Genomic DNA, 27,147 nt, shown 5'->3' with positions numbered 1-27,147 from the left:
TACGCTGAGTTTAAAACAACGGAGTAGGCGTAGAGTGCTCTTGGGCCAACATCTGAATGCGTCAACTCAATAGTGCCAGTATTAATGTTGTATTAGAACAATAAATCATCTGTTCTGAGCTGTGCCATCAAATTCCCCACTAGAACTCTGTTAATCATGGTAGTAAAAGTGGTTTGGCCGGTTTAAGACACATCAAAAGATATTTTACCAATTGATCCAAATTACCATTCCTGTTATGCTCCAATCACAGAGACGGAATAGTTTAAACGACAATGCGACAAACCTTGAAGTGGAAGGAGAGGTAGCCAGCTCAGGACCAATGTTCCTATCTTCCATTCTCTCCCTCTCCTCATCTTCTCGCTCTACTGAAGCGTTGGGCGCCGATGCGGCAGTTGTATTAGCGGAAGAAGAGGATGAGAGATTAATTGAGATGGAAGAAGTAACCGGATTTCGGAAGAGGGCACGAGATGCCGGGCCCACCGCATGCAGGTCACCGCGTCTTAGTCTGGTGGAGACCGTGGGAGTGAGCACTGACGTGGTAGTGGTGGAGGTAGCGGGGGGAGGCTGCTGAGCCGAAGTGACTTGTGAACTGTAGGGTAATCGCAATCGTGTTAACAGACGCGACGTCGCCGCCATCAAGAGGGAGGATGATCTCGGTTGAAATGGATCTGTGTGATCAACGGAAAAACACTAGACATTTGGCGAAAACGGGGGAATGAGGAAATAAGAAAGGAGGACTAACCCGAAGCGGAGGGAGCGCTGTGAGCCCCGTTGACAGAGGCAAAGAGTGGCGAGAGATCGGGCAGAGCAATATTGGAAAGGACGGCCTCAGAGAAGGCGGTGATGAAGGACCTCGCCACACCGGATCCCTCGCCCGGTTCATCCTTGAAAGTGACCTTTAATCGTCGGCAGGAGAGGATTGGTGAAGCGGCAGCAGAGAGGTTTGGAGAGGGTTGTTGGGAAGCGGCAGCATCGGGGAGATGCAGGTCCGAGTAACGGGATGGGAACGAGTCACGCATGATTAGCATTTGGGTGATCGTAGAGGTCTGAGAGAGACGACGGCTGAACTCCGTGTTCAACTGACGCACTGTGGAGATGATTAGGGCATTTGGCTCGCGTTCTACCTGTGATGTTGAAAAATAATAGATGAACGCTTAGAACAAGGGCAGTGTGAGCTGATGATGATAACTGCCACAACAACAATGAAGCGATCAATTCGGTGTTTCTCCTCTTAAGATAAACTGGGAAGGAATTTGGCAATTCGAAAAATACACACGTAGTGGAAGAAAATGCACAGTTGACCCAAACAATTAAGTCACCGTTGACACGTTACGTGTACGTGAAGCCTCGACTTCCTCACCTGCACCCAGAGCCCCAAGCATGCGGCGTGTGTGCATTATCGGCTTAGGATGATTGATAGCACCAAATTAGTTGAGTTTAAGAAAAATAACAAAATAGATGTAACGTTTTTGGTCGCAGGATAAATCTTAGGATTTGAATAAATCACTATGGGCAATAGTGCAAGAGCTAATGTCATGGTAGAACAGTGAAGCATATGGCTCGCAGTTGATTTTTCTCAACAGGAGACTGTGGCATGATATGCACTAGCAAGTCTCCATAAGACCAAAGTTCGCCAACTCCAATTACGCTACATAAGAATAAATCTTTAACCACTTTGCACAAAGTGGGTACGCCCTTATGAAAGTGAATCATTAAGGAAAAAAAAATATTCGGTTTCATGAAACACCTACACTTTCAGTACACAGAAATCGAAAGTGGCTTGGAAAAAAATGTGATGAAACTTTCACCCACGGATTACGATGGGTGCCGCAAATATCGAGTTAGAAAAGGGCACTTCAATATTGAGGATAAAATACATCATTTGTTATAATCGAAACTAATTCGGAGGGAAAGAAGGTTGGAGAATTGCTCCAGGAGGAAATTAGGAAGGCCTCATAGAAAAATAGGTTATTAAGCTGAGGAACAATCGTGAGCTCGTGTACCGGTCTACCGTATCTCGTTGCTGCAACAGCGAAGAGGAAGAGGGAGGGGGAGAAATTACTCTTTTGGGCAATGACACAATCTTACATCCTGATGGTGTAAATGGACAGGAACACTGGTGTAAAACTACCAATGCATGGAAAACTTTTAATGAGGAGAAACTAAATTTAACAGTCAAAAAAGGGAGGTATGGGAATAAATTTTTAAAGGACCTAATATGCCAATCAAAGGAAAAACTGCCTGAACGTTCATTGATTAACACTACAGGAAGAGGCATGGATGAATAACAAAGATAGGTAAATTATGGACGAGATCAATGCAGTGTCAAACTATCTTTGATAGAGTTTACACTTATAACAGGTTTTTCAAAGTCAGACAAATTCCCTGTCGTGTAGCATAACACTGTTACTGCAACAATACGAGGTGTAAAAAACGGTTCATTTAGTTCTGTCTAGAGTACAACATAACATTAAATGAAGATATGGTACCTGGAGGACGGGTCCAATTAGCAAAAATCTGTCTCGGATGATCTGTCAGGCAATTAGATAAAAGGATCAAGAAAAGATGCATGCAAATGGCTTTAAATGACACTCCTTCATGCTACGTGATCAGCTTCGTAAATAGAGCGGAAATAAATGGAGCTTTCCGCTCAGGGAACGATATAAATATCTCACTCTTGCAATCAAAGGTCACTAAACTAGCAACCTTTGGTGCGTAATAATTAATTGTGCATTTGCTTGATGTCAGCCTAATAAGAGGATCAAAAATCACTATTAAAAGCAAATTTCAAAAAGAGTTCGCATTATTTCAACACTCCAAATTCACATAGGTAGGTGTAATTTAGACGTGACCTAAGCTACGTAAAATATACAACTCCAAAAGCATCAAACATGAATGATCAGAAGAAAAGACCGACGGAAATGAAATTAAAAAGACAGGTAGCGAATTCAGCTTTAAAAGAAAACGGCGCCACTCATCAAGTACTGAAGTAGACTAATCAAAATGAGACTGCGATTAGTCAAGACAAGGAGTAGGACAAAAGGGGATGAATTGTCTCCACAGAAGGAACTGAAAGGGGAAGCCCACCTCGAGAGTGAGATCACGTCTAGTGGCATTGCGAAGGCGCTCCATCTCCTTGCGAAAGCGTGCCTCCTTATCGGGAAAGCGGGCCAGTTCGAGCATGTAGCTGCGATGCTCTGAGCCGACGTCCTCAGCAAAGGCCTGGCTGAAGGCCTCCAGGCTACGACACCAGCGTGTCAATACAGAACCCGTGTGGCAGGCTGTGTCAAGGAACTCGCCACCCCAAGCGACTGCAACGATGAAAGCAAAACGTGGCAATGAATATACAAGTACACAGCCATGACCGTCTCAAAGGAAGAAGGGGTGGTAGCGTAGTAGTGAAGTGAACCAAAACGTGGTTCAAATGCAGCAGTGTTGTACCTTCATCTTACCTCACCATCAACTTCATGGGTATAGCTAAAAAGAGAGGTACTTTTGCCCAGAGAACGGCACAATCGCAAAGCACAATGGTGTAACTAAAGGGCAACCATAATTCCTCGTTTTACATCCAAATCATTCTGATGGGCCACAGAATCAATGAAATGAGAAAGTTTAAATAAGCTCATTACACAATGGTGACCGTTTGAATGAAAAAAAACAAAATGCGGTTTGGACTATTCAGTAAAAATAATACATACAGGAACTCAGTCTACTTCCCAAGGACAGAGTGCACCATCAGTTGTGCTTTCGTAAGAAACAGTGAGGAGATACTAGCAGTTTAAGAGATTGAAGTGGAAGCAGAAGAAGAAAAGGAATCTTAGGTTTAAAAGCATTATGTCGTCCCATTCATCAGGAGCGTGTAGCCAAAATCAAACCCATGAACATCTTGATTCGGTAACAAAATCCATTTTAAAAGATGGGGGCGGTAAAAAGGTGGCTAAAAAGTTACTACATTTCGAACAAGATCTTACCGCAAACCAATTAATGTGGCAAGTCATTATCATCGATGATTGTTTTGGATGTCAACTTTCTATGTCAAAATTATTTAAGACTTAGCTTTAGTTCGTCACATTCAAGTCACAAAATGTCTACTATATGCTGCGAAATTTCCTCCGAGAAGCTGCGCGATACTTGGATAAGTAGTACATCATCGAAAACACCCAATAATTACTTTGTTAATAGAAAAAAGAACTAAGAGAAGTTTTTTGCTAACAATTAATAGGCATTAGCGTTAAAAATAAAAGAACTGTCAACAAATTCAACTGTAAGAAGCACGCTTGAGTTAATGCTCTGTCGGTAACCGTGTAGTGTTTAAGTTTACTCTCGGCATAAACTTCGTAAAGACAGGATTGAATAAAAGAAAAAGCTCCTATCGTCGAGTATTTGCAATAATATAGTAATAGAATGCTGCTTCAATTCTACGCCAGTAAAATGAGCGACGAAAATGTAAGGGAATTTTGCAAGTACTTTCAAACAAGTTCAACTAAAACACTCAACTTCTCTATAATCACCAGCCAAACAAAACGCCCCAGCACTAAAACTCCCATACTGATATGCTCGCCTTGGAATACAAAGGGTAGGAAGTAGGAAAAACTTGGTTCCGAAAAGTAGATTAGACAGAAAAAAAACAACCACACCGGCCAAAAGCATTCATGTTAACTTGTTTTTCCTCTTAAAATGAGGTAGTGTCAAAGGTGAAGGGAGTAATTAGGTTCTCCTGAGAGTCAACAAAGTACACTGGAACAAACAACCAGAAATTAGTGTGCTTATTACTCACTTTGAGTGCCCATTTTCGAGTCCTTGAAAGACCTCCCGATCCGACTATAGTGCAGGGCCTTGACATCCGCCTCGTTCTCATGACAGCTGACTTTGTCCTCGGGGCAGGCGGAGGAGGAAAGGAAGTCAGAATCGAGACCTCTATTGGCAGAAAAAGTGAGAAAAACAGGGAATCAGGTGAATCAAAAGCTAAAAAGTGGAGGAAAAATACAGTACTGAATGGATAACCACCTTGCTTATGATGGCCTATGTACAGAAAAACTAAAATAGTCTACCCGCTGGACTCAAAAATAATCAAGATCCGTAGAACACCACGGCGAACAAAGGTTGATTCGTTTCTTTGCAATGTTTCCCATTATGATCAAGAAGGATCGAAAATCGTAAGCACATAACCCACTAGGTATCAATTAAGGGCAAAATGGAAATGAATTCAATAAAGGGTTGATTCATAACAACCAGAAAACCGTCACCAATGCCACTACCATCACCACAAGATTAGACGCCCTGATACTGTGGGGACTACAGCTGATTATGGGCACAAGAGACGGGAAAAAAAGACGACTTCGAAGGAATTCTAATTCATATGCAAAGAATAATGAAGATCAAATTTACTGGAAGATTAACAGTACTAATATCACAAGAGATATTCATGAATAAAAACACTTTCTACGACAGTAGTAAAGTAATAAAGCGGGATGCATTGTACTAGGACGAAAAGAGAACTCACCTGACAGTACCGAAGAGTTCAGAGCGTCGAGAATTGGGATGGAGCTGTTGCGGTGTGAAAGCGAGTGGCATCGCCTCGGAGGCAGGAGCAAGAACAGGGTCAACACCCACGCCAACGAGGGAGAGAGTGCTGGCGGAGCGGCGGAAGAAGGCGTCAGAGCACTGGGCCAACGGATGACCTTGGAAAAGACCCACCACATTATCGGTATCACTGGGTCCGCCTGTTAATCCGGCTGCTGCCACGGGTACATTTGGGCCCGGTTCCTCTTCTCCCTCCTCTCCCACCTCCATACGTTCCTTCGCGTTAGCGTCGAAATCATTAAGGTGGATCAGATGGTGCATCAGGCCCGAGGGCCATGTGCTTTCGAAGACCTTGAGAGGATAAAAGTTAGTGAGATTTCCGGCGCTTGTTTCCTGGTATATCAGCAAATTTACCCTTAAAAAGATCAACTCGGGTAAAATCAGTCGCAGAAATGGGCCGATAAATAGTGTCACTTGTGGGATTTTATTTGCAAAAACATTGTTAAGCCGCTTCATTATAAATGCATTTTTTTTAAAAATCACTATTTCAAGCCTCAGAATTTCCACCTCTAAAACAAAAATTAGGATCCATTTCATAACAACTATTTCAAATAATGAAGATGGGACGTACTTCACGCTTCAAATTTAAAATGTTTATTTCTAGTGATGTTCTGTGAAATGGAATTCGACCAAGCCAAGGACTTCAGGAGGTATGCATTCAGAATTTCAATATTTGCATCAAAACAATTTTTGAAAGATTTAGGAGCTTCTCCCCGATGAAATGGTACCGAATGAATTTCGATGCCTCACAAAGTTTTCAGAAACACCGAGGTCCGTAAACTCGATGCAAATTAGTTTGCAATTTTACCAAGCACCCAACCCAACGGAAAATAAGTATCAATGACGAAGAAATGTCGAAAAAAACTACCGGTAAAACGCATTAATTGAGTTTTATGAGCAGAAATAGGAAACTCCGGTAACATATTGCTCCAACTTGTAAATATTAAATTTTTGCATAAGTAACTGTAGCCAACTAGAAATAGGCAAGGACATTCAAGTCAGGGTGGATATTCAAACATTATCTTACTATCCTACCCCTATCACAAATTCATGGCACATTGGTGAAACCCCAATTTTTAAGCGGAGGACAGGTACAGGTAAACAGTTACTGAATGCACAAATCGACGCCATATATAAAGCATCAGCAAGAAGGAACATCACCTTCGAACTGCCAGATTTCTAGGCAAATGTCCGTTTCATTTGACTCAAGCATATTTAATAAGCTGACCTGAATGCTTCGGCTGCCAATAACTCTACCTAAAAAATGCGGTGGATACTTCTACATCTTTGGCGCCCAATGGCTCTCTCGAAAGCATTTACTCAGGCGATAAACAAAAAACGGTTTCAACACATGTAATTAGTTTAATTTACTTGCGTGCCACCTGAAAAGTACCCCCAAACATTGCAATGTACATCAGGTTTTGGCTAAGGGTAAGCGGTACCTTAAAAAAGTAAAGAAAGGAGTCGACGAGGTAGGCGGTGTGCTTGTAACTGTAGACATCAACGGGTGGAACGACCACACCGTGATCGTTATTGGCTGTGCGCATCAACGAGAGCAGGTAGCTAAGGAGTTGTTGACGATTTGAAGAATTCCTGCCTCCACTTCCGCCCCCACCTGTGCCCACTTCACCGCCGCCTGTAGTGACGGCACCAGTGGTGGCGGTGTGCCCTGTACCCGCTGATGTTCCTGCACCTCCTGTTGCGTTGGAACTTGATCCAACTGCGTTAGAGGCCGTGTTCTCTGCGGCAGATTGCTGATGCTGAGAACTCGATCTGCCGCCACTTCCAGTCTTAAAAATATTAAGGAAGAAGATTCAATCTAGCTTACTTAAACTTGGATACCACTCCATGGATACACACTCAAAAACCCGCATTAATGTAAGACATAGCTTTAGCAATGATATCCAAGGCTATGAATAAGTCAACTAATTTGCTATCACCAAGCTACTTCGATATCACGAAAATGCAGGGACAAGAAATATTCAACAGTTGATTTCAATGTAACCACTAACTCACTCGATCTGATTTGCCTTCTTTCCGACGGCCAGAAGTTCCTGAAGATAGAAACAATTGGGCATTAAAGTCGCCCTCAACAATGACCAAAGAATTTAAATATAGCAGAGGATAACCACTCAAGTCATTCTTGCAAGATTAACAAACAGTTAGGAATTAAGAAGGCAAAAACCTTCAATCCCTCTTCAACTATGTCATCTACTGTGAACGCTTCTTGCTTCTGGTTGGGAAAGACGCATCCAGACTGACTTAGTAAACTTTGAAAATTAAAAAATCATTGGTAAAGTAGACTACTCCCAATACGGAATTACGCATGCACAAAAAGCATTTCATCAAACCCATTAGTCGAATTATTAAATATGACGGAAATGGAGTTTTTAACCTATTCAACAGCAACAAAAATGACTGATCGGACGAGCCAAGATCAAGTTCACCAGTTTAGGGGCATTAAAAAGTTGTGCTATCTGTTTAACGCCTAAATCGGGAAAAACAAACAAAATGATTCAACTAATAGTGAAAACCAAAAGTCAGCATCAAATCCCATCGCTCTTTCTCTTCAAATACACCATTGAAGGTTTTAACCCAAAAAACTGATTGTTAGTTTCCGTTAAAGCAATTGTAGATCACTACCGCTCTTTAAAAGAAAAGGCATACCTGAATCCAAGGCAGAGACTTCAACTGAGCCGGCGTTCGGATGCTGAGCGTTCCACGCAGCTCTAGCACGAAGACGCGACTCTAAACCATCAAGAGCCTCAGTGAGCCAAGCCCACACCGGCGCCAACACGAAACCCACTGCAGTGCAGATGAGAGCTTGATCCATACTGTCAGTAGGCCGTGCGGCCACAAGAGAGCGCAGCGGTGCGAGGCAGTAGCCATTGCCCTTGCGCGAGAGGACACGCAGTTTACGCAGTAGCGGCAAATCGAGTGAGGAGTGCACGAACACGGGTGCGGAGACACATCGTCGCATATCGCTGTTGCCCGTGTGAGACCCGGTGGTAGCTGACCCCTCGGTTTCCCCGATTCCTTCTTCTGTGTCCACGCCTTCGTTACCGCGGTTGACGAGATCTGCCATTACGTCAGCGAGAAGTCGAAGGAGGCAGGCAAAAGCACGACTTAGTTGAACTTGCGTTACATGGATCCCATGCTAAAAAGATGTTTTTAGTGTGATGGACTTTTCCCAGTAGTGGAGACGGTAGAGATAGAGACCCACTTTCTTCGCTTCAGAGGTGTCATTATTAGAGGCGGGTTCGGTAATGCTGACGATGGGTGCACTGCTAACAGTCGGAGTAACTCCGCTGAGGACGTTTGTGGTGACGGTGGGTGAACCAGTGTTCGCGTTGTTGGAGTTTGTTCTAGGTGGTGATAGGGGAGCGGTAAGAAGGTTCAACCTAGCCAGAGCATTGCGTGAAGCGAGTGAAGTGTTGTGTCCAGTACCTGGGGCGACGTAATCAGTGAAAGTGGGCAATCAGTGAATGAAAAAGAGGAGAATCATCCAACGACTTACGTTGGTCAAAGGCTGAAGAGAGGGCTGCAGAGTAAAGACGCGCCAGAGTGGATGAAGAGGTGGGGAAATTTCGGGAAGCTGCAGTAGTCGCAGTGGTGGACGTCGAGGTAGTCGGCGCAGCATCCTCCGCAGAAGTCGTGGGAGCTGGAGCATTCGACGAACCACTTGGATGACGCGACCATGGTGAAAATGGGGAAGACGGAGGTGGACTCTAGACAAGAGGCAAAAGTGGAGTGAAACTGAAGACAACCTAGAAAGAGGAAAAAGGAGATTCTAATTACTGGCTCGCTTTCTTGGGAGTAAGCGTCCTCTTCCTCCTCTTCTTCCTCCCCTTCTGCGCCGTGTTCGTGTGCAACTTCTTCCTCTTCTTCAGTTTCATCGTCGTCTTCTTCCTCTTCTTCCTCCCCAACATCGTCATCTTCATCGTCCTCTGACTCACCCCCATCATCTTCAGAATCATCTTCTTCCTCCTCTTCCTCCTCAACACCGACCTCTTCATCATCCTCAATTTCTTCATCCTCATCATCTTCGTCGTCATCCTCTACTTCACTAACATCATCACGCTGATTACGCCGACGGGTGCCATGATCCAAATCCTCCTCCAGACCCATCTCCGATATTGGAAGGGTTTCATCTAATTCGTTTTCATCACCTTCTTCTTCCTCCTCTTCCTCATCACTGCCACAGAACATAGTAACAACTACAGTATCATCATCCATTGTGTTGTTGCCTCCCGGTGGTGGCTGTTGATCTCGCTCAGGTGGATAGGAAGCGATAAATTCCTGCTGGGAAGATGCTGACCCCACGGCTCCTGAGACAGTGCCTAGGCTACCGCCAGCAACAGAAGCGTCCATGTCCATAATCACACTTCCTGTGGTACCCGCAGTGGCTGCCGTACTGCTTATAGAACTGTGTTGCGATCCCGAAGCCTCAATCTGTGGATTCTGATGAAGTAGTAGAGATCTCTCAACACCACCTCCATCTCCGCCACCACCACCACCACCACCACCGGTACTGCTTGTGATGGAATGCGTTTCCACTTCAGAGTCTGCTGCTACGTCCTCGTCCTCTTCTGATGCCGTATCACTAAAATCTTCTTCTCCCTCCTCCACGGTGTGGGTGGAAGCAGCGGCAGCAGTGGTAGCATTGCTGTCCAACTCATTGCTTCGAATATCCGCATCCGTATCCGAGTCACCACTGGCAGCTGGGAGAAGTTCCATCTCTGCGAAGGGATTCGTGGAAGTGGTGGAATTCGTGGTCGCTACGGAGGACTCAACCACAATGACGGGTGGCTGTGGCGGTTGTGATGCCGGATCAATGGTGTCGTGATTACGATGGCGTCTGCCATGATGGCGATGCCGACGACGGTGCTTTGAAGGGGGACTTTGATGATCCCCGCCGCCCCCGCTGCTCTGGCTGCGGTGGCGGTGGCGTTTCATATGGTTTGATGAACCCGGAGCTGGCTCTTGACTGGTGCTATCAATGTCCTACCGCAGGATAAATTGCTAAGTTTTAATAGAGGGAATAATCAGTCGATATATCAAACTTAAAATTAGATTTGGCGTTTCACAAATAAACCGGTCCCGGGTTGAAGAATGCAAAGAAATCAGCTCAAGAATTTTTAACAGAGTTCGTTTTTAGATAGTAAATTAATTATCTTCTCTGAATAGTCAAATGAAAAGACATCCAAATCGCACGCATGAAACAGCCGCTCAACACTGTATGACAGCGTTGGAAACGACACATGATGGCGATTTCGAATGCAAGCAGATGAAATTCATCAGCCCAGAACAACAAATTTACTACTTCCCAGACCAGGTAGTTCTAAAAGGAATAGTTTTACACAGAACTATTCCTCTGCAAGATGGAAAAAATGATGTGCAACCCACCATAGGTTCTTCCACACTGTATGGAATGATATCGGTACTGACACACGACTTGCCACGTTCAGATGATTGCAGTGGCTTCCGCTGTTGCTGTTCAGTCTTGGGTGGTGAAGCCGGCGGATGCCGACGCTCACTGACCTTCCAAGTGGGCAGCAGTGTGGAGGCAGCAGAGCCTGTTGAACCACAACCGTAGAGCAAACTACGAATCGTGGAATTGGGGCAGTCAAGAGCATTTCCCAGACCAAAAAAACCATTGACGGAAGATGCGCATGTAGAAGATTGCGACTGGCGCGATCGAGAGAACAAGGATCTCTCCGCAGCCAGAACTTGGTCGAAACCCTGGGAGATAATGAAAAACCAACCGTCATTCAACACAATGCACAGAAACGCGAATAACCTATGGATGTAGGAAGAATGTCATCTACCAATTATACAAAAGGAACCCTAACACTGAATAGGTGGACCATTCAAGATATTTCGTTCAGTAATGTTTTACTGACAAGTAGAGCCTACAGATGTTTGCTAGCCCGCGGATATGGTTAAGGTACAGGTATGGACTACCATTGATATTATATCAAGTGTCCAAAAAGCTCGCCCAGTTTTTGGTAGAGCTCACCGCTATGGGATGTGGCAGTCTATCAGTACTCTTTATTGTGTTCTTTTCTAATTTCATGGTGTTTTAAATCCTCGTGCCATAAAATATCATTGAGTTTAATCGGTGCGATTCGAGCTTCTCGAGTTTATGAACTAAAACTGGAGTCCAGAGCATCATAAGCCTCCCATAATATTTGTATACCAGCCGGAGGAGGTGTAGTGGTAAAACGTAATGGCCAGAAATGGCTTTAACGTCCTGATTCTAGTGGTCAATCTCCAGACGACGATTATCGCCCTCAAGAAGACCATATAGTCTTGATAATGACTAAAATTAGAGTACCATTTCTACTCGAAGGAGTTGTGAGTTAATGTACCAAAGTCCTTTCATAGCTTTTAACACAAACAATCTCAACCCAAGCCAATGAGTCCCACCAACAAGAACTAACAGATGACAGTAAACTTCACAAACTATCAACACATCCTTTACCTCTTTTATCGCACAACAATGTGCCACCGTTTTTGATTTTCAGCATCAAGCGAACAAATATATCATTAGCTGTGCCCAAACGACCCACTCACTATGTCACTTCAGGTCCAGCTGAGATCTGCCTACGCGATACAACACAATACAACTTGAAAGCGTCCACGAACTCCTATTTCCGACTAATCGATGAGTCAAAGAAGTTACGTTATTAGTACTGCAAGACAATGCAAGGCTTCACACTGCTGGAAAACTCGTTTATGAGAAGACTTCACGACACAACTTAGAAATGGAAAGAGATGGTGCCTCACCTAGACCTACGCATCCCCCTTACATTTCTTCAAGTCTGTGTCCCCTTAAGAAGGGATTACATATTATACTGGTGACTAACTCATCGTGTAAATATTGTACTCTAAAACACCTTCTGCGATCATCGAAATTGCACGAACTTACTTGGCTGTCTAGCTGAAATTTGGTGACAACAGTTTCATGACAAATAAACGTGTTATTTTAGTTTATTTAGAGAGGTCAAAAAGGTGAAAGCCAAACCCTTGATTAGTATGTGCCACGAGGATGAAACCGATGTGAAGACAAGGGGAAGTTCAGCTTGGCCAAAAGCCATTCTCAACTCATGAGGTCCCAATGGACTAAATTTGAAAGGAACCTTAAGATACACATTACATGAAAGGGGTAAACATTGTTTGACATCACTTTGATTAAACTTCTTTAGACTGGGGTCATCCACCAAGCAACTATAATGGAATGAAATCCCCAATTCCAGAAAATTAAGATCCGCATTAAAATGCTTGTGGAAAGAGATGTAAACCTACCTGAGAGTGTAGGGAAAGCTCTTGATGCAACAAATTAATTTATTGCCAATATTGGTAAAAAAATGCTACAACATAACAAAAGAACATGGCTAACAGAACAAAGTTAATACCACAAAATACGCAATGAACGGATTAATTTAATATCCAGCAAAATCGCAGAGTAAGGGTGAATAAAATTTCACCCACAACTACGTTACACGTAAGCTTGGAGCTTAACCCATGCCACTAAGTGTGAAAATCCAAGGGTAGTCTACGTGAGAAAAAATTCCTGCGACGGGAAAATAAATCATTCACGTAATTTGTCACCTAAGGCTGCCCAAGCTGAAAGCCATACGGGAAACGATTTTGTCATTAACCTAACTACGTAAGGTCATGACAGAAACATGTCTACTGGATCATTCCAAAGAACAATGGTGGAAATTTGACGCTCAATGATACCATATAGGGGAAACAATCGTTGGCATATTTGAATGAGTGTGTTGATGAAGTGAAGCCAAGTCGATTGTACCAGAGCCTCAAATTAAGGCGGATGCCACTACGGCAGTCTTTAACAAGATGCCCCTGAGTGGATGGGCCAGTTATCAAAGTGATCAGTCATAACTATTTGATACAAATGATTGGCACACATTGTAAAACTGTGCAACTAGGGTTTTTAAGGTTAAAATATCATGCGTAGTCCGACACTTCCATACAATTTATTGTATTTCTGTGCTGTCTGACATAAACCATTTCCCTCATTGGCTGGCCTGTAATCTGCATCAGATAAAAGAATCAGAAATGCATCGGTTAACCTAACTGCAAAGTCAGGACTTCCAAATTAACACAATTACCACATTCGCCAACAAAATCACACAAAAGGCATCCAGACAACTTTCTAGAATGCTATCTTCGTAGTGAAAAAATTGCTGGTTAGTGAGAACGGAAATATTCGCCAAGCTGACGATAGTGCGAAAAGCCTCTAGTACACGATGCAGCCAAATCAAGTGTGAAGTAAAGACCATATCCTCCCAACACTGCCGAGAAAATGTTAGGACTTGGCGTTTATTTGTGAGCATAGGCACTATCGAGACCTCAACCCAAACAATCAAAGTGGCTGTCTATCACCGACCTGCATGAGTAAGCTTGGAGTACGGTGTATGCGCACAAGGTTGTCGACTGACTACCGGAGTCCCAGGAGAGTTCCATTCTCGAGTCCTTATAATACTTTGGTCTTGGGGTCATGGTGATAGCTAAGACAACTGTATGTGATAATGACCAATCGGGGGAATAGAACGGGCGCAAATTCCGAGGCACTGGGAAATTAGTCATAGAGAAAAAAGGGTCTAGGAAGTTGGAAAAAGGAGAATTTTATGTAGTTCTAGGCACTCCTGCTCAAATCGAAAGAATCATGCAATATTGAAGGACAAAATTCCGGTTCTTAAGATGTATTCGTACCCACAATCGGGACTGAAATCAACATAACAATCTCCAGCAGAACTGCGCATCAGTCGGGAAACTATAGCAAGCCTCCACGCAAGTGCAACGCCACGTTTGAAGAGAACATTAGAACTTTAAATCTGATCTGTCATGACATTTAATCGCTACATCAACGAAAACGATAGGCCGTAAGCTTACATGAATGGCTTCACCCTGCTGGGAGGTGAGATTGAAGGTTGCGGTAGAGCGGAGCGCACCGATGCGCACTGGTGCAATGACCTTTACCGCGAGGAAAGCGAGCTCGGGGAGTGCGACAGGTGCCAGTTGAAAGAAGACAAAACGTGCCAGTTCAAGCGGCTGTGCTTGTGTCACCAATCGCCTGAAACAACGTAATAAAGTACTTCGTCTGAGGTTAACTTATCAAAATGGGTGTAAGAAGCATGGATTAGCTAAACCTCACATATGCAGGACAACGCTGGGACCGTTAGATTCATCACATTATGGCACCATTAGTTGATTCTGTAGATCAGGTTAAAACGTTAGGCAGTTTCAATTCCTGAATTACGATTTATTTTCAAAGATTAAAGAAGTGCTTTACAGACTCGTGCTTTCACTTATTCATTGTTAAATAAACAGTGTTACTTTTGCGAATCCATCGGAAAAAGATCTTCATGTGACCCAGTTTAACAAACAGTTTGGCAGGAGAATAGGCGACAGAAATTACTCACGGTTTCTTTCTGTGGTGATCGGGGCTGAGTTCGAGCATAAGACCAGTGTAGACACGGGCCACAGAGCGCACAAATCGTGCGATGCCGCGCTGGCAATAGAAGTAGGCATCGGTACTTTCGGCGCTAGAGCCGGTGACAGAGGGAAGGGAGAGGGTGAGGAGACGGTGGACACCGCGATCACCGGAGAGGTGATCGGAAAGACTACGCGCCAGAGTGTTGATGAAGCGCTGCACAAACTCCGCCGGACACTTGCAGAGGAGGGTAAAGACGAAATCGTCAAGCTGAGAGGTACCCGATTGGATTGCCATCACGGATTGCTAAACGCAGGAGGAAGTACAGACAACTGCTAGACGCGCCAAACAAACTACTACCAGGAATGGCTCAAATCCGAATTCGTTCAGAAGCGTGATATTGTCAAATAAAAGGGGAATCCTATCAACCCTGTTCTACATACCTGATCTGATTTTCTTAGTATTTCTGAAAAAATGTAGGAAACGTTGAAAGAAAGCGTACAAGCTCCGTTTATTCTTACCTGTCAGTCACTTATTGTGCTACCTCCATGCTAGGGTAACGACCCCTGTGCTAAACGATGAAAACGATAGGCTGGTAAAACAGAGTTTACTTGTCGCTCGTAAAACTAGCCACTACTGCTCCCAACTTCACTATTTCAACTGAAAATACAGCTATGCTGAAATTATCCAAAATAAAAAAACCTTCCACTAAATGCAAACCGTAATGGGGAAGAGAAGCCTTCAGTACAGGACTTATCGAACATAAGTACAGAAAACTCATAACGGCGTTTCTTACCAGTGTTGTGACCTCAACGCTATGAGAAGTGAATTAATAAAAAAAAATATGAATTATTTTAAACTTCCCACTGGTTTTAGATAATAACAGCCAGGTTGAGTCATCGAGCTATGTACTTGTGGCAAAGGTAGTGCCCGCGTCAAATGAAATCAAAGGTTGTCTAACGCATGGTAAACCTGATTACATGCACACCCGGATCCAGCAGGACGCTAAATGCCAAGTTCTGATGAGATGCATTGACAAATATAACAAGACGAACAGCAAACTACCTCAGCAAATAACGCTTTTTAACGCTTCTGCTCATTCAGCCTTGCACCTTAATTATTTTAAACAAAAGGAAATACTTTCATCCTAAAATAAAGACCTTTTCCGGTTCAGATGCATTGAACAGGTGTTTGGATCGTACATTGATGATGACGGCAGACTAAACGATATCGGAAAGAACAGCATTTGAGAGAGATGTTAAATTAAGTAGGGGAAAGTAGAGGAATTTCCATGTTACAAAAATACTTACACAAGCTCCAGATTTGCCTTTTCTGTCCCCAAACTTGGCAAAGGACTCCGTCGCGACGACATTTTTACAATCACATAGCAGACTGGCAGCCGCTGCTTTCGAATCAAGCACCAGCTCAAGAGCATCTCTTGAGAAGGTCGGTGGTTCAAGATCGTGCTCCGGTTCGTCCAAAGTGGAGCCGCTTGCACGAGCACCAGCGAGAGTTCCACGTTCTCCGCCACCACCTCCACTTCCGCCACCTCCGTTGCCGCCACCACTACCACTGCCCCCACGTCTTCGTGCCGATTTGTATTGCTTTTGTTCTCGTGTCTGACGCTCAACACAACGAGTGAGGTAGACCAGAAGGTGTTCATTTGCCCGGTTGGGCAAGTACACGAGGTCAGTGTGAAGTAGAAGGCGTTGGAAGAGGAAGAGTCGAGAGGCCTGGTGACCGAGTACGAGGCTGCGACAGCGACACTTCTCCCAGCAATCACAGTAGGCTGTGGGAGAGGTGCGCTTAAGGCGACAGTCGTGCCCCTTGTGGCAGACACGTGCGCACTCTGAACAACAGCAAAGAGAATCCATGAGACCACAGGTGCGGCACTCGAAAATGTCCTGACGGATATGGTTAGGCCCGGTCCAGGTGAAACTGCAGGTGTCGTTGTAGCAGAGGGTGAAGAGAGGTGAGTCGTCAAGACGTGCAGAGGGTGGGAAGAGATAGCGCATGAGACGGGAGTAGCGGAATTGATGTGCGGACTCCTCGCTACCGTCCGAACGAATGCCCTCTAATTCCTGAAGTAAAGCAGAAGAAACTCACCCAGTAACAAAAATTCTATGGCTGAAATTCGTCGGTGTCAACTTTGTTCTAATAGCATAATCCTGTCGTGACTTATTTTAAATACCACAAGGCATCATTGAAGAACAATCACGATTGTTCTATCCACTTTTGAAAGCATCGAGAAACAGTCGAAGCTAATCAAGTGCCAGACAACCCTGCGTTCAACTGGAACTAGGACTAAGACTTGTTACAATTTGTAAATAATCGGGCTTATTCCGAACTACTCTAGTCACCACTGAAGGAATATAATGGCTTTTCCGGCCGGAATTTGAACATGGAATAGAACTAAATACCTGTAGAAATACAAGGCTGTTACAGATTTACCAAGTTTGGTTTTTAAAGGATACCTAATTAATCAGTGGATTTGGATTAGTAGGGCTGATAAATAGGGAAACATAACCGTTCTACCCCTTGTAAACTCGCAATTATTAGCATCAAAGACCTTGTTTTTTCTCAAAGTCTTATCTTCGGCTGGGATTTCGACAGGGTCCGTACTCACACAAATTAACTCCAGTTCACAACAGGAAACATTAAACTACTACTATTAAAGACCTACTAATCACTAAGTTTACTTTTCGCATATCTGATGGCAACAATAGGGAAGGCTAGTCGCCAGCACTAAATGGTACGATTTAAAGAAAAAAATATCGTTTTGTTTTTTGGTCCAATATCTCCTACTTTAAAAATAGTCAAATTGCTGAAATGATGAGACCAACGTGCCCATAATCCATCTGACAGCGGCGGTAAAATCAATGCTGAGGCTTAATTCGCAAAGTAGGAAAAAGTAGACCAAATTAAATGCTTACATCAAGGAATGTCAATAATGATTCCTGACCAAAGCTACTATTCTGTTACAAAAGGAATGCACTGATAACTATGGATAGCCAAATCTGTTTCTGCCAGAATTTGACGCGGAACCAAGCACAGCAGTCTACAGATGATCTGTAAAGAGATGAATGGTTAAAAGTGTAGCAATAAGCGAAGATTCATCCACCACCAGAATTGGTTTTCACAAATCCGATGGAGATCAATGCTACACGGCTCTCGGCGATGGCGTGCTGCTAATTGGGCAAGAAGGGAAAGAGGCAAAAGCGAGCAATGGCATAATAAATTCACAGAAACCATCAGCATCACTAATGCAAAGGCTATTTGGCAGCCATCGGACGTGGTCAAAGTAAATTTGACAGCTGGTCCCTATCCAAAAAACCTGGAGGAAATATCTAACAAAAACCGCCCCAATGAATGAGGTACACAACGGTTCAAAAGTAAGGTTTGAGCATAATAGATATCAAAGCTGCCATGCGAAAAGGTAGGCTTGTCAGAGCCCAAGAGAAGCCCCAAGAAAATCTAATATCGGTCGTTAATCGAGATCAGTATGCAGAAAGGAGACATAATAGCGTCTACAATTCAGCATGTCGCCAGTAAATGAAAATCGTCAAGATGGTGGAGTTTACAATGTCTGATGATTATTATTTGATAGCTCTACGGATAAAGGACGAGATGCTATCTTACAGCAAGAAAGTCTAGCAGAAACACAGCCACTTGGTAAGCCTTGCATTGGATAGCCAGCATGAATGGCGTCAGTCCGTCGTCTGAAAGGCATGAAAGGAGATGCGGCAGAAGGGTGCGCAGTCGGGGATGGAGGATGAGAGCGCGAAGGATTCGATGCGAGGCGACTCGACGCGACGCCTCCTCTGTCGCCGGCAGAGGGGCCATGTGACAGAAGTGGCCACCAGATGACGTGGATGAGGAGGAGGCTACGGCCACTGATACCGCAGCCGCTGCTTCCACAACACTTGCTGCCGCCGCCTCCAGAGGCGAGCGAATGAAGAGGTCGTGGACCGAAGAGGTGGAGGAGGAGGCGGTGGCGGCGCTTGACGCCGCCCCAGCGTTTGACAAGCGCTGGTTGCTAGAAGCGCTTCTGCCAACAGAACAAAAGATTCATTGAATTTTCATCCAAATGCTCTACTTCCACTAAGGGCAAGTGTGGGTAGCTGTGGAAAGTTAATATTACTCGTTAAGCTTGAAAAAATCGACGAATTGAAGATGAGCCTACCATTGCACAGTTGCAATACCCATTATCAAGAAGGGGAACAAAAGCTTATTACATAAAAGTATTTTAAAGGAAAAGATCGAGTAAAAAATGGTATTATAAATTACACTGGCTTCCTCAGTTAAGGCGCTGAAACGTTTGTGCCGATGCGTTAAACTTCTATGGAAACGCAGGAATTGTAACTACAAAGTAGATATTTTCGAGTAATCCAATGAAATCCAGACGTTTGATTGCAACAATAGCTCCGTTACACTGGTGGAATAACGATGTGAGGAGTAAATTACAAAGAAAACATAATTAGCGTGACAAATGCATCAGTCTCTACCATGGGTGATGTTGACAGTGTAACACCATTATTTGCATATGGATAACACAAATAAATACGAGAAAGTAAGGATGAAAACAAATCATTCTGACGTTATTTAACGTCTGTAATTATAAGTGAAAGGGACCACGTATGCCCTCTGTCTGAGACAAAAAGATAAAAACGCTGTTTCAACTTTGAAAGACTCAAATTCACGACAACCAGTTTGGGCTTTTGTCTTTCTGATCACAGAAGTATTATTGAACGACTTAAAAAGGTATTTGAAAACAAAATAGACTTGGATGTAATAGGAGGAGCACAATAGTGAAACTCAAAGGTCTGCCATGGAATCAAACATAAGAAAACTCGAATTGGGACATCATATTGGTTAGGAAGCAAAATTATCTCAAGAAAACCATTTGAGAGATTTGTTTCAAATCGGCATGATCGGTAGCAGAGGTGTGAAAATTATGGACCTTAACTGAACTCTTCAAAATCTTTAACACTTGAGCTTCTGATCAGAAAATAAGTTGGGTAGAGAAGAATGACAGAGCGTTGAAAATCAACCAACTGGCTCACAGATTTAGAAGGGAGTGCAGTGACCTTGGAAGGGGCGGAGGGGGTGGCGGAGGCGGGGAGGGCGAAATGGTGGTCCACCCACTGCCGTCGGAGGGTGGGGGTGGGGGCTGCGGTGGTGGGGCAGATGTGGAACCGCTGCTGCCACTGCCCGTGCGCTTGAGGATGTTTTCTAAGTGCTCGGCCATCTCGGGTGTCTCACGAGCCATCGGAGCACACATTAATACGGCCACATGAAGGATAGTTCGATGACCGTCAGCCATCTCGCTTGCCACTAACTCCACTCGACTAGGTGGTGCCGTGCTCAACAGTCGAAGCTGAATATTCGATAAAATGTGGTTTAAGTTCTCCATACATACAGGCAAGCTACGAACTAGTTCAAGGGAAGGCACTAATAGCAGATCAAATGGAAAATAGTTTCTAGGCGTGGTGCAAAGGACGCAGGTATAAAAGGGACATTTCAAACTCTCGATTTACCGCTTCCTCCACCTTTGCCTCATCAGCACGCAGGATGTGCTGCAAAAGACTAGTCTCTCTGACAACCACCACACCCAGTAGGAGGCGTGGGTCGCCCTGAAGATCTCTAGCAGCAGCAGAAGCTAAGGTCAATTTCTTGCTGTTTTCACCGCTTGCCCTAGATGTAGAAGACGTGGTGGTCGTCTCAGTGTCGCGTTGGGAAGCAGGAGTGAGAGTGGTGGCAGGTGTGGTGCGTGGCGGGGAGGCGCTAATCCAGGAAAGGGCGGCGCACTGTACCGCAGGCAGGTCTAGCCATGGAGGAAACACCCAGGACTCCTGACCAGGACGTGAGGGTGGTAGAAAAGGGAACACTACCCCTGCAGAGTCGCGCAACAACAAGGGGCGCTGAAATAAGAGATTATGGTAATACAATATTGTTAAAGAACTCTTTGCTTCAAAAAATCATAGTTCTTTTTCGTTTGTTGCTTATTTGAACGTGTCTCCGAACGCAAAAAATGTCGCAGTCATTCCATACAGATAGCAGTGGAAATAGGGCTCCATAGTTCCCTCTACTTTTAAAATAGACTAGGCGTTTAAGCTGCGATATTATGAGCAAATGGACTTTAGGTCGTCCAGAAATACTAAAAATACTGCGAAAGTGAGAACAAAGTGTCATTTTTGAAACGGGAGTAAGTGTCACAAACTGGTACCTAGATGAAGTGATCCAGGAACATTGGAAGTGACAGTCAATAATTCAGTCACTGAGATGGATGAATCACATTTCCCGATATGAAATCTACTTCTCATTGAAATTGAAGACAGGTGAGATGTACTGCAAGCAGATTTAACCTATAGGGCAATTGATAAATTAGTCCTAATTGTTAGATTTGGTAATAGGAAGCTATGTGACCTGATTCGATGCCTCAGGCTTGTAAAATTACTTATTAATCGGTGGGTTAAAGCGCGTATACGTCTCAATTCCCTTTGGTGCCGAAATTGCGCTAGATTCAAAAAGAATGTTTCCTCCTAGTCCAGATCGAAAAACATTAACGAAGACAAACCTCAGCAGGACACGTGAGCATAATGTCAGAGTAGAGGGAGCTCTTCGCTCCGTCTGTATCGATAGCGTTATCCGGAGCACCCGTGGATTTGGAAAGAGCTGGCAATCGTCGAGACGACACGGTCTTTCCATTCAGTGTGAAGACATGGTATTCTAAATGTCGCATTCGTTGATCCTCACCACTCCCGATCGCAATTTCTGTTTCCACTCGACCGACAATAGCATGGAGACGCGAATTCTCCGGCGCTAGGGCAAAAATTCGCTTTTTAGAGATGTTGGAGGGCATGGAATTTGACTTAGTGGTAAGAAAGTTCATCGAGATGTGACGCGGTGTCGCCTGAACGAAGTCTGGCACGCGCTGGGAGAGTCCCCCACCTACAGACTGCTTCACTTGCATCAAGTCGTCCTTTTTCAACAAACGGCAATCCTAAGAAGGTATAATCTGGGTTAGAGGAAAAAGTCCAAAATGCGAAAAGTGGAAGACAGCTCACGTTTAGCCAGGCCATAGGATCATGTGGAGCAACAAGCGAAGGGGAAGAGGTAGTGGGAGGAGCAACGAATGATTTCTGAAGAGTATGAGCGGTTTTTGTGATATGATTGATGAAGAGACAGACGGGAGCAGAAGGACAGCGAGCGGCCAGACAGGCGCGATCCTGCTCCTTGAGGAACTTCACCGCGGCGATGGTCCCGTCGATTTTCAGCAGCACACCCACCGGTTGAGTCCGACCATCCTCCACGAAGATCACTTCGCTCAAACACCAATCTTCAATCTCTTCGTCGTGCTGCGGCTTCAATGTGGTTGGCTTGGTAGTTTGTTTCGTTAACTGCTGCTGTTGTTGATCCAACTGATCGGATCCACGACGAGTACTGCTTCCACTTGCCCCGCCACCGTTCCCGCTACCGTCACTTGAGGTGCTTGGAGCTTTTTTGCGCTCTATGGGGGCCAAAAAAAACAATTCAATGAGGTACTGAGTCACTATCTGAGTTCGCGCATCACAAAAATGTGACATGTGATCTTTATCACTGAACGATAATTGGTTGAATTAAATTGTCTCGGAATGGTTATATTTACAATAAACCAGATGTGCGACCTCCCTGATCTGTAGATAATTAAGATTTTAGCTTCTAATAAAAAAGAGAACAGAAAGTCTAGCAATATTCGATGAAAGACAACTGAAGGTGTGTAAAATCGACTAATTTTTGATGTGGCTGATCAACAATTAATAAGACCGAACACCAAAGAGAGTGCTGAACACAAAACAATACTAAATTAAGTAAAATAACATGAGAATCGCACATTTCACAGAAGGTGTGACACTCTTCTGCGCTGCTCACAAAAAGCATAGCATTCGGTAGAAAAAAGGGTACTTAATGATGTGGACAAATTACTCAGAAGTCAAATCTAACATTAAGTGCATTAATCCAAAAGAATTTTACGGCGATTTTAAGGTAAAAACCAAGTTTGGTTAAAATAATAGGACATGACTAATGAACGGCAGAAGTAACACACCAAAGGAGTAAAGAAACATAGACTAGTCTAGGAAATTATCGGAAGTATCGAAAAATTGTCTTTTTATCTCGAGGGAAGGCTAGTTAACTGGGACAGCAGCAATTAAGGCAGCTGAGATCGAGGAACCGAGAACTGGAAGTAACACCAACAAACGCAAATTCTGAATTCCAACAAAGAAATTGAACCTCTAGATAGATTTTTCCATGTTCAAAACCCTAGCTTTAAAAGACCTTGAAAAATAGAAATACGATAAGCTTCGCCTAACTAACTTAAACAATGAAAAAAAAATAAATACTTTCCGATCGGACAAGTTGTAAGGCCAATACCCTGTGACTGAAAATAATTGTCGTTTAGTACAACGCAGCAGAACAATATTCAGAACGTTTTCAATAACCAAAACTTTTCAGGGTCTACTCGCACGTTCATAAATCGTTAGTCACCACATGGAAAACAAATTTAAAGGACTGAGCCGAATTGAGGATGATAGGAAAAGGTCTCATGTTTACTTATCTCGCATGGGAGGACGACAAAATCCTGAGTCTGCTTACGAAGTGATCATGCATTAAAATGAAAAAACCACGACTCCATTTCGGCGATCACTAAGATCTGGATAAATTAAGCACTAAAGAAACTTTCGAATATAAGTAATTTCTTCTCCTGAATAACAAACACCATTCAGTAGAGCAAGGAACCACTATGTAATTTCTAATGTTTCAAGAATAGAAAGGCGGCGTCTCATCAAAGAGCAAAAACTCCCAACTCTTTAACGCCTTGGAATATTCAAGGATCCGACTTCAAAAAGTGATCACTCACTGAAAGCTCTCGGGCTGACTTTCACGGGACCCGAGTGATCTGAGCACGTAGATGAGGCGGGTGAAGGAGGTGGGGGCATCTCCATTGCACCCGAGTCGGTCGGTGGAGGTTCGTGGTCAGTTTGCGCAGCAGCCGCGGCAGCAGCAGCAGCGGCTTGAACGTAGGGACAAGTAAGAGCGTGAACCGCTTCCGTCGAACTGCTTTTCCCCGCAACTGTGCTACCACCCGTCACCATGACTACAACGCCAGTCTGACTCCTCAGCGCTGAGGGCGACTTCACACGGAAACGACACACGTCCGTCAGCTTCCACGCATCCTCCAACAATACGCCCACCTTTGGTACGCCGTTGATCAATGTGAAACCAATTGCACCGGCGTGGAACATCGGCGCGTTCCTCATACACACCAAATCGCCTGGACTGAGAGGTGGGGCGCAAGTGTTAACAGTGGTGGCAGCAGCTGGCGTTTTTGAGCCCGCTTCGGAGCTGCCACTAGTGCTTCGATGGCGACTAGCAGAAGCGGATGTTGTTGAAGTAGTTGTGGTAGGAGCAGCTGATGCAGAACCAGGGTGTCTCTGTTTTTCCACGTTGCGTTGTCTAATGTAGGAGGGCAGAACACCCCACCAAAAAACTGCGCCGGAAGCGCACTGGACCACAGTGATAAGCGGTGCAGTTGAGATACGAATAACAACCTCCGCCTTCAGCTCATTGAAATGTATCGCGGGATGCTCGAGACGCATGAGAGCAGCAGTTGCCCCGGTGGCAGCAGCTGAAGATGCAGGAGCAGCAGAGTGAAAGAGACTGGGTAGCATCTCATCCATCCACGTGGCGATAGCTCCAGAGGCTGTCATAATCGACGCACGGGTGACGCATCCCGAGAGGGAAACCACCTTTTCATGGGTGATGCCCAGACTAGTGGAGCGGGGATGGCGATGATTAACTGGTGATGCATCAGTTTCTGGCTGTTCTATCAGATTGAATGGAGGTGAATTGATACCCTAAAAAAGTGAATGCGCAAGAGTAACCATTGGGTATGAAAGAGAAGCGCAAAACGCATATGGTAGATGGCAGTCACGCACATGTGGGCTAAAGGGTTCGGGACTTTGCCATTTCCATTGGTGGAGTTCACCACGACTGTTAATTGCGACGAGTTCGGTGTAGAGAGCAGCAATACTAACAAAATGCGAGCCCACTGATTCAGCCGAGTTTGTGGGCCAAAACTCGAGGTGATCACCCAGCTGCACGTTGCTCTCAACGCATTTTGTGGACCCTGATACCGTTTCACAACCACTTTCTTCCTCCTGATGAAGAACCTATGTATAAATAATTGGAATAAACACACTACCTTTTCGTCTGGAAGTCCCATATTGCGTAAAAATAGACGAGACTCTGCCGTGCGACCCCCGTAAGTCTCCGAATTCCGCAGGAGTCCTGGTGTATCGAATCTCCTACGTTTTCGGCGATCAGTGTAGGTGGCATGATCACCAAGGGTTCGATCTAGTGAAGGATAATTAAGAGGCATAACTTGCACGTTACCACAATCCATAAGAATTTCTCTTCTAAATCGCGGGGATGAGGATCGATCAATAATGTCCTCCTGGAAACCGCCTTCCCCTTCCAAGAGCAAACCCTCAGGATGGTCGAGTAGGGAAAAAATATCCTCTGCATCATCTTCCCACTCATCACCAATGTTAACAGCTCCAGAAGCGCCGTTAAAATCTGCCTCGTCCTCACGCGATAGCATGTTGTTGACAGCCATATTGACATCTAAGTTAGTGCGTTGTAGCTCTCGTATGATCAACTGTCTTGATTTGCCCTATTTAACAGCACGAATAGCAATTAACAATATGCTTTCGTTGAAAAAGTTCTCGTAAGTGCCTAGTTACCTGCAAAACCATTTGACATTGTTCGATGAGATTTTCGGGAACGTCGGCTGGGGATATTTGAGAACTTAGAGGTCGCAGATAGAGACCCTGACGTTGCATTTCTCTAAACAGACTCATAGATCTGCTACCCCTTCCCAGAACACTCATTGGTGCACGTAGTGTTCGTAGAGCTACAGGCGCATTGGGAACCCGGACTGAGCCAGCGTTGCTCCCCCGACTGTAAGAAAATTCAGTTCTTGAATCTGAAGAACGCCCTCGTCTATATCAATGTTGTCAAAAGTGCACTACTTTACTTTCTTTCGTTGACACACACTAATTTGTCCGCACGGAGCGAGTACGACAAACGACAAACCCGCCCATCCTTAGGGAAAGAATAATAAGTAAAAGTGGGTTCATAATAATTACTTGAAGTCGAAATGCTATGTGGGAGGGCCCAACAGCAGTTTCGACGATAACGCATCGGACAAGAGGCCGTAAAACCTCGGGCACGTAAACGCCATCTTTCTTTATTTGGTCCGAAATATTCTTTAAGCTAGCCATTGTGTAAATAGAACATTTTAAGCATACCAGTCATATAAATCAGTCTGTAACTGAACTTGCGATGTGCCACTTTTAGGTCTGCGAGAGACGAAAAAGAAGGGACACGACATTCCCGACACAGATGCAGTTTATCAGTTTCACGCACCAAAGTACCAACACCTCAACCACCTCGGTTAACCTTCGAGACGATTCATTGATCAATTAAACCAAAAAGGACGTAGTGGAAAATTACGAAACAAAATGTGCTAAATTGTCTTCAAAATACTTGCATCTATTCTTCCTTAAGGTGAAAGGTGATATGCCCTTAATGTATTAAACATGAAAAAAAATGAATAGATTCCAAATTTCGCCCAGAAAAACACTTAAAAAGGATAAAATGTGTGCAAGACAGATAGAAGCACTTGATTTTTGGTAAAGTTGCAAAGACACTTGTGTTTACACCCAGCCGGATGCCCTCTTAGTCATGCCAGCCGACCACGAACTTTCGCACATTAGTGGTGTTTTATGCTATACCACTGCAACTTCCTGCGCCTTACTACGGCGCCTAAGAATGCATAATTAAAAGGTCGCAGCTGCTTTCAATATATTAAAGTAACTAAAGTGGCACTTACTGGCTTTGATGGTTTTATCCAGTGAGTGTCTTCGTTTGGGTAAATTGCGTAATTCCTAGCCTTTTTAAATTTTTTGCACACTAAGGGTTAAAGTTTAAGTTATTACGCTCAAAGCTTGCAACATCACTAAAAACCTTTCACTTGTTAATCACTTGTTGCGCGTCCT

General features: G+C 44.3%; 1 protein-coding gene across 1 annotated transcript in view; it reads right to left on the bottom strand. All coding sequences in view use genetic code 11, as the record gives it.

Annotated features, from left to right (window-relative positions):
- The window catches only part of EGR_05226 (E3 ubiquitin-protein ligase hyd), a gene marked incomplete at both ends in the record, with an annotated part of 32,429 nt that extends 5,949 nt beyond the window's left edge, over nucleotides 1-26,480 (bottom strand). Inside the window, 28 exons of the mRNA XM_024494475.1 lie at nucleotides 284-668; nucleotides 743-1,124; nucleotides 3,088-3,311; nucleotides 4,778-4,917; nucleotides 5,504-5,874; nucleotides 7,026-7,373; nucleotides 7,600-7,637; nucleotides 8,251-8,740; nucleotides 8,807-9,030; nucleotides 9,101-9,311; nucleotides 9,382-10,587; nucleotides 10,990-11,325; nucleotides 14,506-14,686; nucleotides 15,036-15,352; nucleotides 16,357-17,127; nucleotides 18,686-19,094; nucleotides 20,134-20,423; nucleotides 20,584-20,939; nucleotides 21,504-21,588; nucleotides 21,624-22,049; nucleotides 22,114-22,556; nucleotides 23,946-24,942; nucleotides 25,024-25,257; nucleotides 25,290-25,760; nucleotides 25,831-26,047; nucleotides 26,124-26,191; nucleotides 26,236-26,362; nucleotides 26,398-26,480. Of these exons, the coding sequence (XP_024351096.1) occupies nucleotides 284-668; nucleotides 743-1,124; nucleotides 3,088-3,311; nucleotides 4,778-4,917; nucleotides 5,504-5,874; nucleotides 7,026-7,373; nucleotides 7,600-7,637; nucleotides 8,251-8,740; nucleotides 8,807-9,030; nucleotides 9,101-9,311; nucleotides 9,382-10,587; nucleotides 10,990-11,325; nucleotides 14,506-14,686; nucleotides 15,036-15,352; nucleotides 16,357-17,127; nucleotides 18,686-19,094; nucleotides 20,134-20,423; nucleotides 20,584-20,939; nucleotides 21,504-21,588; nucleotides 21,624-22,049; nucleotides 22,114-22,556; nucleotides 23,946-24,942; nucleotides 25,024-25,257; nucleotides 25,290-25,760; nucleotides 25,831-26,047; nucleotides 26,124-26,191; nucleotides 26,236-26,362; nucleotides 26,398-26,480 (9,830 nt within the window). The remainder of the gene's footprint in view (nucleotides 1-283; nucleotides 669-742; nucleotides 1,125-3,087; nucleotides 3,312-4,777; nucleotides 4,918-5,503; nucleotides 5,875-7,025; nucleotides 7,374-7,599; nucleotides 7,638-8,250; nucleotides 8,741-8,806; nucleotides 9,031-9,100; nucleotides 9,312-9,381; nucleotides 10,588-10,989; nucleotides 11,326-14,505; nucleotides 14,687-15,035; nucleotides 15,353-16,356; nucleotides 17,128-18,685; nucleotides 19,095-20,133; nucleotides 20,424-20,583; nucleotides 20,940-21,503; nucleotides 21,589-21,623; nucleotides 22,050-22,113; nucleotides 22,557-23,945; nucleotides 24,943-25,023; nucleotides 25,258-25,289; nucleotides 25,761-25,830; nucleotides 26,048-26,123; nucleotides 26,192-26,235; nucleotides 26,363-26,397) is intronic.
- Nucleotides 26,481-27,147: the final 667 nt, after the last annotated feature.

Source organism: Echinococcus granulosus, assembly GCF_000524195.1.
Source record: "Echinococcus granulosus chromosome Unknown EG_S00037, whole genome shotgun sequence".
Lineage (NCBI taxonomy): Eukaryota > Metazoa > Platyhelminthes > Cestoda > Cyclophyllidea > Taeniidae > Echinococcus > Echinococcus granulosus.
This window is presented reverse-complemented; position numbering and strand designations above follow the sequence as displayed.